This window comes from Mizuhopecten yessoensis, unplaced genomic scaffold, assembly GCF_002113885.1.
Source record: "Mizuhopecten yessoensis strain PY_sf001 unplaced genomic scaffold, ASM211388v2 scaffold2383, whole genome shotgun sequence".
Lineage (NCBI taxonomy): Eukaryota > Metazoa > Mollusca > Bivalvia > Pectinida > Pectinidae > Mizuhopecten > Mizuhopecten yessoensis.
In genome coordinates, this window is record NW_018404519.1 from 599,718 (window position 1) to 615,778 (window position 16,061).

Here is a 16,061-nt window from a genome sequence, read left to right on the forward strand (position 1 = left end):
AATGATTCTGTTCCCCCCCCCCCCCCCCCAATCTTTCTCAAAAACCAAATTAATAAATATGTGTATTATTTAAATCAATAACGTGTTTTGTTTTGTATCAGTTTATCCAACGGCAGTGCAATTCGGATTATTCATTTATGGATATGCATATAACTGCCAAATAAACAGAGCTTAGATTTGTTTATTACACTTTATTTGGAATATATACTACAATGAAGTACAACAACTTTAACTTCCGGTGTAGCACGCAATAACTTTCACGGACCGGAAGTTTGGATATCTCTGTCCAATCGGCAACAAACAACATTAATTTTTTTTTGATATCTTCTGCTGTTGTTGTCTTTTTGTATCGACTTATTTGATTGTGCCCCAAACCGACCAACCAAACGTGTGATGACATCGCAATAGTATAGTTTTTCGATGTTTCTTTTCTTATTTAAAGTTAGTTCCCGTTTAAACGACATCAACTAATTAATCCCAATACCAGTATCATTGATTAGTTGATATCACAACTGTCTATAAAAACAGATAGAACAAATGCCTTCCTAATTGTTATATGCTGTGCGTCGCATTTCTGAGTAATACATATACATACCAATTGCCGTTGTTACAGAAGTTCATGTTTAACGATATGATTCTGAAGCCCGGACTAGGTGATACGGAATAGAATGCACCTCTGTAAAGGAAAAATCACAGAAACCTACCATTATAATATATCTAAAAATGCAGCACTTCTAAAATTACAATAATCTAACATTACAATATATTTAACATTGCAATATATATAACAAGAATATATCTAATATCAAAATATAGAAAGAATACTTATGTTTTACCGTCCTAAAAATAGGCATTCAAAAAACGGTAGCACCGCAAGCAGAGATGAAGATTGTGATTAAGGCAATGCTTTACTTAATATGCATAATAATACCAAATAAACGTAAACAGAGAATATCAAAGTGTCAACAAAAGAGGAATTTAACTCAAAATCGATAAAACCAAAACAAACATCTACATGGGGCTTGAAAAGAACAAGAAGAACAAGACCATGTGTTCCAGAAGGGTAAGCGTCTTTTGCTTCATCGACGACACCTGCAATGTTAATCTTGGTCAAATCCAAGTAATATCACATCCTTACCGAAAACACGGCAAGTGACAACAAAACAAGGCAAACTAATAAGCGCTATAAAAAAACATAGACCTTCATATCGCACAAATAAATAGCAAATGTCCCAATCAGATCATACCTGCGACTATAAAGCTTGCCCCTGGCCTTCATCAATCCAGCTTCATTTCCATGAACTACACAAAATATGAAGCTCCCTGCTAACACCTCGGACTTATGAACTATGGCACGAAATCATGAAACTGATAACTAACAGTAGTTCTAACCACTTCACCAACATGACTTCCTAAACAGGAAGCTTTGTTGTTGTTCTGGTCTGTAGCACCTTACCGTCGACATGAACATATAAACAGATAGTTCATTTGTGTCATAAGTAATTATAACAAATTGTACAAAATATAATAACAAACACAGATATACTTAAACTTCGCTGGGAAGTTTGTGTGGTTGATTTTATTGGCGATAGTTACCTTAATATATCCTGACGAGCGGCCTTCGGTAACCATGTTCCCCAGCTATCGGTCAAAGCCTCGTACAACCAGCTGATGGACTGGTTATCCTTAATAAAGTCTGGAGGGAAACTGTAAGTTAAACAAATCGTTATAAAATCTTCGGGAAAGTTACGTCGTAAATTATCCTTAGTAAAGTCTGGAGGAATCTTGTATTGTAAACAAAAATTAATAGTTATAAGCGAAGCCACAATTTCGGACAATAAATACTGAAGAATCGTTGATATAATGTAGGGAGCAGCTATTGTTAAGCAGGTGCGGAGCTGCAATGTAAACAATCTTTCATGAAAATATAGATAAAGGCTGCAATGTTAATAATCCTTGATAAAGCAAAACAGACGCTGAACTGTAAACAACTTTTTACAAAGATTAGAGAGAAGCTGCAATTAAAACAATCGAGAAGTATGGAGGGAAGTTTGGGTGTAAACGAATGCTTCCTTAGTGTGAGGGGTTGCGTGTGGAGAGAAGCTATCGTACATAAGGTCCGGACAGAATCAGAATTATGGAGGCAAAATAGCTCAGCATCGAGATGTGTGGTGAACAAACATACAATAAGATAAGTATATATGTATATAAAACCATAGCATCAGGGAGCTTATACAATTACTGTCCACCGGGACACATTCGCCCATTCTACGTGAAGTATGGAGAAAAGTATCCCCATCGAGAGGTGTGATATGCAAACTTGCAAGAAAATAACTAAATTAATATAAGTTTTCACCAGGCAGAGAGGCGTGACCTCAGACTGATATATCTCGAACACGAAATCACTGGTTTGTTTTCTTCTATGAACAGATTTTTTTTTGACTCAAGTTAACCTTTAAATATTAAAAACAGGCCCTGTCAATTATTACAATACTGACACATTCAATACTTTAGGCACTTCCTGGTCCTTATTGCCACATGAAATACAATAAACACGTCCTGTCACTAATAACAGCACTGATATATCAAATACAATAAACACATCCTGTCAATAATAACAGCACTGGTATATCAAATACAATAAACACGTCCTGTCACTAATAACGGCACTGACACATCAAATACAATAAACACGTCCTGTCACTAATAACAGACCTGATACATCAAATACAATAAACACGTCCTGTCACTAATTACAGTACTGACACATCAAATACAATAAACACGTCCTGTCACTAATAACAGACCTGATATATCAAATACAATAAACACGTCCTGTCACTAATTACAGCACTGACACATCGAATGCAATAAACACGTCCTGTCACTAATTACAGCACCGACACATCAAATACAATACGCACGTCCTGTCACTAATTACAGCACTGACACATCGAATGCAATAAACACGTCCTGTCACTAATTACCACATCGACACATCAAAAACAATAAACACGTCCTGTCACTAATAACACCACTGATATATCAAATACATCAAATACAATAAACACGTCCTGTCAATAATAACGGCACTGATAAATCAATTTCAATAAACACGTCCTATCACTAATTACAGCACTGATATATCAAATACAATAAACACGCCCTGTCACTAATAACGGCACTGATATATCAAATACAATAAGCACGTCCTGTCACTAATTACAGCACTGACACATCGAATGCAATAAACACGTCCTGTCACTAATTACAACACAGACATATCAAATACAATAAACACGTCCTGTCACCAATAACAGACCTGATATATCAAATACAATAAACACGTCCTGTCAATAATAACGGCACTGATATATCAAATTCAATAACCCCGTCCTGTCACTAATTACAACATCGACACATCAAATACAATAAACACGTCCTGGCACTAATTACAACATCGACACATCAAAAACAATAAACACGTCCTGTCACTAATAACGGCACTGATATATCAAATGCAATAAACACGTCCTGTCACTAATTACAACATCGACACATCAAAAACAATAAACACGTCCTGTCACTAATAACGGCACCGATATATCAAATACAATAAACACGTCCTGTCACTAATTACAACATAGACACATGAAATACAATAGGCACGTCCTCTCACTATTATCAGCACTGACACAACAAATACAATAAACACGTCCTGTCACTAATAACGGCACTGATATATCAAATACAATAAACACGTCCTGTCACTAATTACAACATCGACACATCAAATACAATAAACACGTCCTGTCACTAATTACAACATCGACACATCAAATACAATACGCACGTCCTGTCACTAATTACAGCACTGACACATCAAATACAATAAACACGTCCTGTCACTAATTACAGCACTGACACATCAAATACAATAAGCACGTCCTGTCACTAATTACAGCACTGACACATCAAATACAATAAACACGTCCTGTCACTAATTACAGCACTGACACATCAAATACAATAAGCACGTCCTGTCACTAATTACAGCACTGACACATCAAATACAATAAACACGTCCTGTCACTAATTACAGCACTGACACATCAAATACAATAAGCACGTCCTGTCACTAATTACAGCACTGACACATCAAATACAATAAACACGTCCTGTCACTAATTACAGCACTGACACATCAAATACAATAAGCACGTCCTGTCACTAATTACAGCACTGACACATCAAATACAATAAACACGTCCTGTCACTAATTACAGCACTGACACATCAAATACAATAAGCACGTCCTGTCACTAATTACAGCACTGACACATCAAATACAATAAACACGTCCTGTCACTAATTACAGCACTGACACATCAAATACAATAAGCACGTCCTGTCACTAATTACAGCACTGACACATCAAATACAATAAACACGTCCTGTCACTAATTACAGCACTGACACATCAAATACAATAAGCACGTCCTGTCACTAATTACAGCACTGACACATCAAATACAATAAACACGTCCTGTCACTAATTACAGCACTGACACATCAAATACAATAAGCACGTCCTGTCACTAATTACAGCACTGACACATCAAATACAATAAACACGTCCTGTCACTAATTACAGCACTGACACATCAAATACAATAAGCACGTCCTGTCACTAATTACAGCACTGACACATCAAATACAATAAACACGTCCTGTCACTAATTACAGCACTGACACATCAAATACAATAAGCACGTCCTGTCACTAATTACAGCACTGACACATCAAATACAATAAACACGTCCTGTCACTAATTACAGCACTGACACATCAAATACAATAAGCACGTCCTGTCACTAATTACAGCACTGACACATCAAATACAATAAACACGTCCTGTCACTAATTACAGCACTGACACATCAAATACAATAAGCACGTCCTGTCACTAATTACAGCACTGACACATCAAATACAATAAACACGTCCTGTCACTAATTACAGCACTGACACATCAAATACAATAAGCACGTCCTGTCACTAATTACAGCACTGACACATCAAATACAATAAACACGTCCTGTCACTAATTACAGCACTGACACATCAAATACAATAAGCACGTCCTGTCACTAATTACAGCACTGACACATCAAATACAATAAACACGTCCTGTCACTAATTACAGCACTGACACATCAAATACAATAAGCACGTCCTGTCACTAATTACAGCACTGACACATCAAATACAATAAACACGTCCTGTCACTAATTACAGCACTGACACATCAAATACAATAAGCACGTCCTGTCACTAATTACAGCACTGACACATCAAATACAATAAACACGTCCTGTCACTAATTACAGCACTGACACATCAAATACAATAAGCACGTCCTGTCACTAATTACAGCACTGACACATCAAATACAATAAACACGTCCTGTCACTAATTACAGCACTGACACATCAAATACAATAAGCACGTCCTGTCACTAATTACAGCACTGACACATCAAATACAATAAACACGTCCTGTCACTAATTACAGCACTGACACATCAAATACAATAAGCACGTCCTGTCACTAATTACAGCACTGACACATCAAATACAATAAACACGTCCTGTCACTAATTACAGCACTGACACATCAAATACAATAAGCACGTCCTGTCACTAATTACAGCACTGACACATCAAATACAATAAACACGTCCTGTCACTAATTACAGCACTGACACATCAAATACAATAAGCACGTCCTGTCACTAATTACAGCACTGACACATCAAATACAATAAACACGTCCTGTCACTAATTACAGCACTGACACATCAAATACAATAAGCACGTCCTGTCACTAATTACAGCACTGACACATCAAATACAATAAACACGTCCTGTCACTAATTACAGCACTGACACATCAAATACAATAAGCACGTCCTGTCACTAATTACAGCACTGACACATCAAATACAATAAACACGTCCTGTCACTAATAACAGCACTGATATTTCAAATACAATAAACACGTCCTATCACTAATTACAACATAGACACATGAAATACAATAAGCACGTCCTGTCACTAATTACAGCACTGACACAACAAATACAATAAACACATCCTGTCACTAATTACAACATCGACACATCAAATACAATACGCACGCTCTGTCACTAATTACAGCACTGACACATCGAATACAATAAACACGTCCTGTCACTAATTACAACATCGACACATCAAATACAATAAACACATCCTGTCACTAATTACAACATAGACACATGAAATACAATAAACACGTCCTGTCACTAATAACGGCACTGATATATCAAATACAATAAACACGTCCTGTCACTAATAACAGCACTGATATTTCAAATACAATAAACCCGTCCTATCACTAATTACAACATAGACACATGAAATACAATAAGCACGTCCTGTCACTAATTACAGCACTGACACAACAAATACAATAAACACATCCTGTCACTAATTAACATCGACACATCAAATACAATAAACACATCCTGTCACTAATTACAACATCGACACATGAAATACAATACGCACGTCCTGTCACTAATTACAGTACTGACACATCAAATACAATAAACACGTCCTGTCACTAATTACAACATCGACACATGAAATACAATACGCACGTCCTGTCACTAATTACAGTACTGACACATCAAATACAATAAACACGTCCTGTCACTAATTACAACATCGACACATGAAATACAATACGCACGTCCTGTCACTAATTACAGCACTGACACATCAAATACAATAAACACGTCCTGTCACTAATTACAACATCGACACATGAAATACAATACGCACGTCCTGTCACTAATTACAGCACTGACACATCAAATACAATAAACACGTCCTGTCACTAATTACAACATCGACACATGAAATACAATATGCACGTCATGTCACTAATTACAGCACTGACACAACAAATACAATAAACACATCCTGTCACTAATTACAACATCGACACATCAAATACAATACGCACGTTCTGTCACTAATTACAGCACTGACACATCGAATACAATACGCACGTTCTGTCACTAATTACAACATCGACACATCAAATACAATAAACACGTCCTGTCACTAATTACAACATCGACACATGAAATACAATAAACACGTCCTGTCACTAATTACAACATCGACACATGAAATACAATACGCACGTCCTGTCACTAATTACAGCACTGACACATCAAATACAACATCCACGTCCTGTTTTTAATAACAGCACTGATATATCAAATACAATATGCATGTCATTTCAATAATACAACATTGACATATGGAATACAATAATCACGCTCATCGTATGATTACAACACTGAAGCACAAAGGAAGAAAACAGCTACATTACTGTCCAGCTAGTCTGATGAAATACTCCTTTTGTATGGGCTATAAAACGTATTGGTTATGTTGAAATGGTATTTTGTTGGAAGACACGCATATCATGTTGCATGTCTGTGTTACAGTTGTATTCGTGTCCGGAAATTTAATACAACGAAACTATTTGTATAATTGTCTTAGAGGTAGTCTTAGATGTCAAACGTGTTTGATTACATGTTTAATTTGCCAATAAAAAGAACAGTTGGTCGAGGTTAGCACATGTGATTCATCCCACAAGGAATTCTACAGATCGATTTGAGGCAATTTCTCTGTTCGATTTCACAATCCACAAAGCCATCCAATTACAGCAAATTAATCAAATGTCGGTATTTGTCCCTGATCTGTCGCTGAGGTGACACACAAGGAGTTCGGCTTTATCTCACTCCCCGTGTTACTTGCATCGGTTGTCAGGGTCGACATTCCCAAATAATTTTCGAGTAAACAGGAGAAAAGTTCACATGCAGGCATACCATAGCATAAAAAGTCAACAAACATATTACCGATGTAATTATGAAATACACACAGCGATCAGTTACATCAAATGAAATATACTGCTTGAGAGTAATTTGATAAAATGTTCTCATAAAACTGAAATGTAAAACTCATAATTTAAACCTCGTTACAAACAAAATACCAAACACTTATGTAAATTGTAACATTTTGAAAATACACTTCATTTTCTTTGGGCTTTACCTGTCACTCTTGGCCCGGATGGAAAGGGTCTAAATGTGGAGAAAAACGGAGTTCCAGGAAAGATGGGGTTAGACAAAGTGTCTTGTTGTTTGTCTCTACGAAGGTACCGGGGAAGATGCGGTTAGACAAAGCGTCTTGTTGTTTGTCATTACGAAGGTATCGGGAAAGATGGGGTTAGACAAGGCGTCTTGTTGTTTGTCTCTACGAAGGTACCGGGGAAGTTGGGGTTAGACAAAGCGTCTTGTTGTTTGTCTCTACGAAGGTACCGGGGGAGATGGGGTTAGACAAGGCGTCTTGTTGTTTGTCTCTATGAAGGTACCGGGGAAGATGGGGTTAAACAAGGCGTCTTGTTGTTTGTCTCTACGAAGGTACCGGGGAAGATGGGGTTAGACAAGGCGTCTTGTTGTTTGTCTCTAGGAAGGTACCGGGTAAGATGGGGTTAGACAAGGCGTCTTGTTGTTTGTCTCTATGAAGGTACCGGGGAAGATAGGGTTAAACAAGGCGTCTTGTTGTTTGTCTCTACGAAGGTACCGGGGAAGTTGGGGTTAGACGAAGCGTCTTGTTGTTTGTCTCTACGAATGTACCGGGGAAGATGGGGTTAAACAAGGCGTCTTGTTTTTTGTATCTACGAAGGTACCGGTGAAGATGGGGTTAGACGAGGCGTCTTGTTGTTTCTCCCTACGAAGGTACCGGTGAAGATGGGGTTAGACAAGGCGCCTTGTTGTTTGTCTCGATGAAGGTACCGGGGAAGATGGGGTTAGACAAGGCGTCTTGTTGTTTGTCTCGATGAAGGTACCGGGGAAGATGGGGTTAGACAAAGCGTCTTGTTGTTTGTCTCTACGAAGGTACCGGGGAAGATGGGGTTAGACGAAGCGTCTTGTTTTTTTACTCTACGAAAGTATCGGGGAAGATGGGGTTAGACAAAGTGTCTTGGGTCTTTTTTGGTCTCTACGAAGGTTTGGTCTATTTTTACATGAAGGTGAACACGTTTGAAATTTTGAGTCCTGGTCTCGAAACGAACATCAATGTTTATGCTTTGAGAATAGTCTTCTCGACCGTATCCGTTTCTGAAATCGAGCAATAATCATATAATTCCCCCAAAAAATAACATGCACGCATTCAGTCGAAATATACTTGAAATCACTGTAAAAATTATATGGACGATTACTTGGAATATTGCTTCAAACAAAACTAATATTAGAAAGATGCATTTGTCTGCAAACATTTAGGAATCGTAACGTCACGGTCAGTTCTCATCTACATTGTAAGCATAACACATTATCGTTGTAGCGGTCTTATCAGCGTATCGTCTGATAAGTCAATAGACGTTGACGGCAGGTGTCTCCGAAAGGTGAACGTGCTTAGTCCTCATTGAATGATGTCCATCGTTAACATACACCAATTGATTGAAAGGCCTATAACTCAATAACAGGTTTTTTTTTAATTAAAGAGGTATATTGTGCACGCTTTCTTTATAATGTGGCGTCAGTCCAACGAGTAATAACATATGATACTTTTCACGAAACTCCGTATTCCTTGAACACTGACATCAATAAAAAAAATTAAAAAAAATATCTTTCACCGGATTCGTCACGAATCGACAAACCATACATTTCACATATTGAATGACGGTTTCAGGGGTTAATCATGTCGTTCCGTCAAGTCGTATTTTGTTCGGGAAGCAATGAATGATTTCAAATGATTTATATGTGAATATTAACACAAAAACAACGTTTCTTTCATGTTGTAAACAGTGTTCAAAAGACTACATAAACCAAAAGAAACTCTTAGAAATAAGAAAAAGTTTCATTCGTGTTGCTGAGAACGTGGATAATGAAATGTTAACTCTTAACTATATATAACATAACAGTCATATGAATTAATATGACGTAATCTAACAAAACACAACAGATATGATGGTATGCAACCAGGTTTCACATCAATGCATTATTCAAGATGAACTGCATTGCCCTGATGAATATATGGAAAACGTTTGAAATCAACTGGGTGGCATACTTTATGTATCATGACATGAAATATCTTAATTCCTCTTGTTACGTTGAAATGTACGTATTTCACAACACGTTATAAAGTTAGTGATATGTAAGCCACACGTTGATGTGTTGTCGAGATATTATCGGCAGAAATTAATTAAATATTTTTCAGCGTGCAAAAACATGTTTTCATAGTAAATTATCAGATAGGTAATCGGAGTGTAGCATTTCCTTGGGAAAATTGAAATCCTCATCATAATAAAATCGCCTGGCCATATAACTCCAGCTAAGTTCAACTCGTACTTTTGACATTTTTCACTTGTCTATCTTTGCGTTCACTTGTCTATCTAATGAGATGAGAACTGGACATAGCAGAAGCTATCAGCGATACACACGAACTATGAATTAAATATTGATCTTGATTGAATACAAACATCAGCTGTCATCAAAACAGAGACCTGGAAAGTAGATTCCCAGAACAGTTGAAAGTGAACAAAGTGTACAATTCTTGTCTGAAACCCACTGTCTGTAGACACAAACAGAATGTGGCGCTCACGAGGTACAATTTAATCTCATCACCGGGACATTCACAAATCGTACATCAAATGTGCGCCAGGCTGTAACAAGACTGTCTCTACAGATACCAATACACGGCCATTCATATAGACATTTTCATGCCATCTTAGAGCAAGCACCATCATCGCGCGAGCGATACTGTAATGATATAGCTGTAGTATGTTGTTCAGGATTGAATATGGATTAGAGTGCTTCAAATGCCTGAAGAAGGGAAGGACATTTCGTGAGAATTAAAACTTCCATGTACAATCGGACCGTACATCACACCTCTTCATCAGCAAACTCAATACATATTCAATGTTTATGTCAGTTTTTGCATAAATTAATTTCCCTAATTTTGTTTGCCTTCTACCACACGTTTTTTCGTGAATACATTATTGATTCACAATACTGCCAATACATTCAATAAAAGGACCTGCGTTCTCAGGGAATCGGTGATGCAAACAGTGAGGTATAGATAGACTTCTGTGTATGAACCAACCAAAACAGTAAATATAGTTGTTTTAATGTGACTTCTGTGTGTGGTTTTGGGAACAATTCATTTTGTTCACAGTCAGAAAAAGCTAGTTTGTTTTATCTGCCATTCATCCTAAAAGTCCCATGTTGACATAGTCCCATGTTGACATTACATGTAACTGAGCATGGTGTTGTTGGTCAACATGTCTCGTTTGTATGGCTCCTAATGACATTTATTATCGTGCGTTTATAGAATAATTGTTAACCGTGTTTACTAAGTAAATTAACGTTTCGTCTGGTCCTGAAATCAAATCACAAAGCGGAGCGGACATTTCAGAATACCAGAAGCCTACACTGGAGTGTTGCCTCCAGTAACAAATCCCCCTATAAAGCACAGTGGTCCTGTTCAGACGTCGTCACGCAGTTTAAATAAGTATGCTTCTAGTCATACAAAAATTAACATATGTTCACCTTTTTAAACTTGATACGACTAGAAACATCCCAAATATGCAAGTATTTGTCAGTTGCCTGAACGGTACCCATGTCACAAAAATCAGCCATTAAAACTGTTATTAGTAATTGGACAGAAATGTCAGTTAATGTCTTTTCTGACCTCATCTCAGTTAAAAGAAACTTGGAAGAATTTCTTTTTCCTATTTCTATGCCTCCAAATGCAACCAGGAGTGAAGTAGATTTCATTTAGAAGCACCCCAATAAGCGATTCACCGCTTGCAACGTGTCTATTCAAATGAACCGATAAAGGAATAATGGTTGGTCTCAAACGACTCCCATTGAGTTTTCAACTTCTCATATAAAAATTAAAAACAAATGAGAATTTCATTTTGCTTCAATATATATACCAGCTATATGAATTACAAATATCGAAGAGATCCAGGAAGAAATCGTTTGAACAGAAAAAAAGCAAACGATAAAAACATATTCATGTTTTTTGAAAAAACAATCTGTCATGGAAGAATATGCAGATCCCTGTTACTGTATACCGGGAAACTATCGCCCAGTAAAATATTCGCCATTTGTCGGTTACAGTTATGTTCGCCAAGTGTTAATATTTCCCTTTACATGCTACTGCTGTATCTTATGTGTTGTGTACTAATAATCGCTGTCATGATAGATTCGCCCTCATTGGATAGGACGAAAAAGGCGACAGTTAAACTGCCGCGAAAATTTCCCGTTATACAGTATTTGTCGCCAAGCTAAAATGTGTCAACTTTATACGGCGTACCTATTTACTGGGGCGCTCTCGTGGTTTCCGAGAGCGTTAAAGACGACTTTTTCTGGAAGGTACTTCTTAAAGAGCTTGGTGTAGGTCTGTAGTGAGGTAAGTTGGTCTGTCCGTGACTGGTTCCAGATGTTGTGTGGGGGTAAGTCTCCCGTGAATATTACATAGTCAAACTGAAAAGACAACAAATACAGACAGAAACTGTCGTAAGTGCCACCTCCTTACAATTAATTTAGAATTACGGGATAGTCAACGCTAAATATATATAATGTAATGTGTATGTTACAGCTTGATACATTGATCATGGGGTTTCCAGTTACGATCAAACAGTTTTATGAAATATGTTTTTCAATATGAAGAAGCGTTTGGAAATCGTTATCTTGAAATTTCCTCTAGATCCAGAATTTAAGGTTTGACAATGTACGGACTGACCTGGTCCTGTATGGAGCTGAGATGTGCGAACAGGCTGTCCAGTGTGATGAAAGGGGTGTCACACATGGCATGTGATCCCCACTTACCAGCTCTAGTATCGGGGGACGCTGCAACAGACAAAATGGTTAGGACGCAAAAGCCATACCAATAGCGTGTGTTATCTTTGTCATCATACCAAAGTTACGACATTGCTTCCTTGACAATTAACTTAGATACCTACAATCATTTTAAAAAATGCGTCTAAGCTACTTATCCAGGGTTTTCTACAAGAGTCTTCATCCTACAAGAATATAATGACATTGCCATCATGAACCGATTTGCAACAATAAAGACAAGCCCGATTATGGATTTGTTCACTGGGTCAGTGGGTCTTAGACTGTCGGTGACCTACATACTTTTCTGAATACACTACAGAGACTTGACACGTTCCTATGACCCAGAATGAAAATAAAATACCCATGGTCCCACCCACAGATCACTTATTATTGTCAATAATGAGTGATCTGGGGGTCGGACCATGTTTTTTTTCATTCTGGGTCATAGGAACGTTTGAAGTCCCTGTACTCAAGGAAGCAAGGTCGTAACTTTGGTATGATGACAAAGATAACACACGCTATTGGTATGGCTTTTGGGAAACAGTAAATAAACTACTGTTGTCTTTGGAGGGTGTCACATGTGGGTCATCATGCCTTTGGTTTTGATATATCTTCAATCCCTGTTCTTGTCTTTCGACGTTTCAAATACGATTTGAGAGTTTGTCCTTATATGCGTTGATTATGTGGTAAAACAGAATTTTATTTTACTTTACAATATATAGTACTTACGGCCTGTTCCGTCTTGTTTCCGGCAGCACAGTGGCTCACCGCAGTCCGTGTTAGCCCCCGTGTTGTAGGCCGGGTCCAGATGGATATCCGTTAGATGGAGCATGCGTAGTTTTAGAGATCCAGGCTGAAGAAATATGCGTAATAGTATAGGCAGAAAGTAGCAACAGCATTTCAATTATTTTAATCTACAATCAACATCACGAACATTTGTCATTGTCTATAATACCTTTAAAGTATTTTAGTCCTTCACTCCGTGTATTGCATATGTATATACATCATTTCAACTAAAATATTTCAAAAGATATTTAATATAATCAAAACTCATTCGGGTTGTAAATCACCTTACGTTTGTAGTTAACTATAAGAAAACAAACCAAATACCGTTTCATTACATTCCATTATAAAAAAAAAACACCAATATTCTATCTCTTCGACAGTCATGGAGGGGATATGATAAGCATATGATCGGTTGGCCTTTTACCAAATAACCATGTCTTACAAATAAGATTAAACATCCCCGACAGAAATGCCTTCAGTAGCAGGAATGTCGAAGGAACTGTCTGGTCGTCATTGTACACGTCACAGAAGGCCGCCACGACTACTAACGCAGCACAAGGAGGCTGCATGTCGATATAGGCCTGTGTGACAATATTTCCGGAATAATTCTGCTGAATTGGCAAATATTATCAAAAAAAGAAATAGTCTGATTGATGTCGGAGACATAATTCTTTTGGGCACACGAAAACGAAGATTTTTTTTCTATGATGATGCATTACCTTAGCCAACGATTCCATGAGTGACTTATCACAATATCAGGACACAACAAAGCTGTTCTATTAATGAGGTTACGATTCATGTGATGGTGTGGCAATGTCAGACTCTGTATCGCTTTACACTTTGCCACTTCAATCATCAGTACATGAATGCATGCCGTGTACTAATGCGTTTGTTACTGTACTTAGCAATTGTTCCGAGGTGTTCTGAGCGTTAACGTCATTATGACGCCTTTGTCGTTGAACGTAATGTTACACTTTAAGGGCAATTGTGTCCGATACTAGTAAAACTGCACCGGAAGCATTATGATCTAAGGGTAAATTCGCGAGAGAAACCGTCAATGGATTGAAAGGAAACGTCGATGGTTTGTGAGGGGCGTGAATGGATTGAAAGGAAACGTCGATGGTTTGTGAGGGACGTCAATGGATTGAAAGGAAACGTCGATGGTTTGTGAGGGACGTCAACCGATTGAAAGGAAACGTCGATGGTTTGTGAGGGACGTCAATAGATTGAAGGGAAACGTCGATAGTTTGTGAGGGACGTAAATGGATTGAAAGAAAATGTCGATAGTTTGTGAGGGACGTCAACGGATTTAAAGGAAACGTCGATGGTTTGTGAGGGACGTCAATGAATTGAAAGGAAACGTCGATGGTTTGTGAGGGACGTAAATGGATTGAAAGAAAACGTCGATAGTTTGTGAGGGACGTCAACCGATTGAAAGGAAACGTCGATGGTTTGTGAGGGACGTCAACGGATTTAAAGGAAACGTCGATAGTTTGTGAGGGACGTCAACGGTTTAATCACAGTTGAAATGTCATAAACAAGACACAGTGTCATCTGCAAAGGGGATAACCTAGGGTGTATATGTAGCCGAACAGGAAGCATAAGTAAGAGAGAATATATGCTGGAGATGTTTATTGACGAGAGTGGGAGGGTGAGTTGGTGTATCACAACTAATCAATGGTAGATTCGACCGGCCGACGGCATGTTTTCCGGTAAAGTTTGTGGTGGACAGAAAGGAAGGTACCACTTACCTTCGGTGTTGTTGGTGGGGTTACCGGTGGTTTGGGAATGTTGGGTAAAGTCACGTTCCACATGACGTTTGGGTCATTGGGCGTTCCACAATTGGTCCCAATAAGGATCCCACATGCCTGAGCGGGAGTAAGAGCCAGCCTCTCTGCCACCCCGAACAACTCGTCCTGGTGACAAACACGTACATACCATATATATTACAAGTGCATCTCGTTCATAATTAACGGCCGTATCGTATACAACATCTACTTTACATAGACATACATTTTAAAACACCCGCTTACTTTTATTAGCAGTACGGTATTACAGATTAAAAACAAATCTATTTGTTTTGGATTGACATACTAAGATCTGGGTATTACACTAAAATCATAACCGATGGAATCTCACTATTATGCAAATAATGAAAGTTATCAGCCATACCGTATTATTGCACTATTACTAGCATTAATACCCGGCCTCCTTTGCCTCTGACGACGCAGTATATAAAACAAATCTCTCGTCAGAAAGCTACGTTATCGCAGCTTAACGGAAAGAAACAGCAGGCGCGGATTTAGGGGGGGGG

At 38.0% G+C, this 16,061-nt stretch overlaps 1 protein-coding gene across 1 annotated transcript in view; it reads right to left on the reverse strand.

The window, feature by feature from the left end:
* Window positions 1-16,061, reverse strand: part of LOC110445858 (sphingomyelin phosphodiesterase-like) — a 42,790-nt gene that overhangs the window by 18,414 nt on the left and 8,315 nt on the right. Inside the window, exons 2-7 of the mRNA XM_021490685.1 lie at window positions 15,499-15,663; window positions 13,691-13,814; window positions 12,867-12,973; window positions 12,438-12,607; window positions 1,597-1,707; window positions 596-676 (exon numbers count right to left, since the gene is read on the reverse strand). Coding sequence (XP_021346360.1) covers window positions 596-676; window positions 1,597-1,707; window positions 12,438-12,607; window positions 12,867-12,973; window positions 13,691-13,814; window positions 15,499-15,663 — 758 coding nt within the window. The remainder of the gene's footprint in view (window positions 1-595; window positions 677-1,596; window positions 1,708-12,437; window positions 12,608-12,866; window positions 12,974-13,690; window positions 13,815-15,498; window positions 15,664-16,061) is intronic.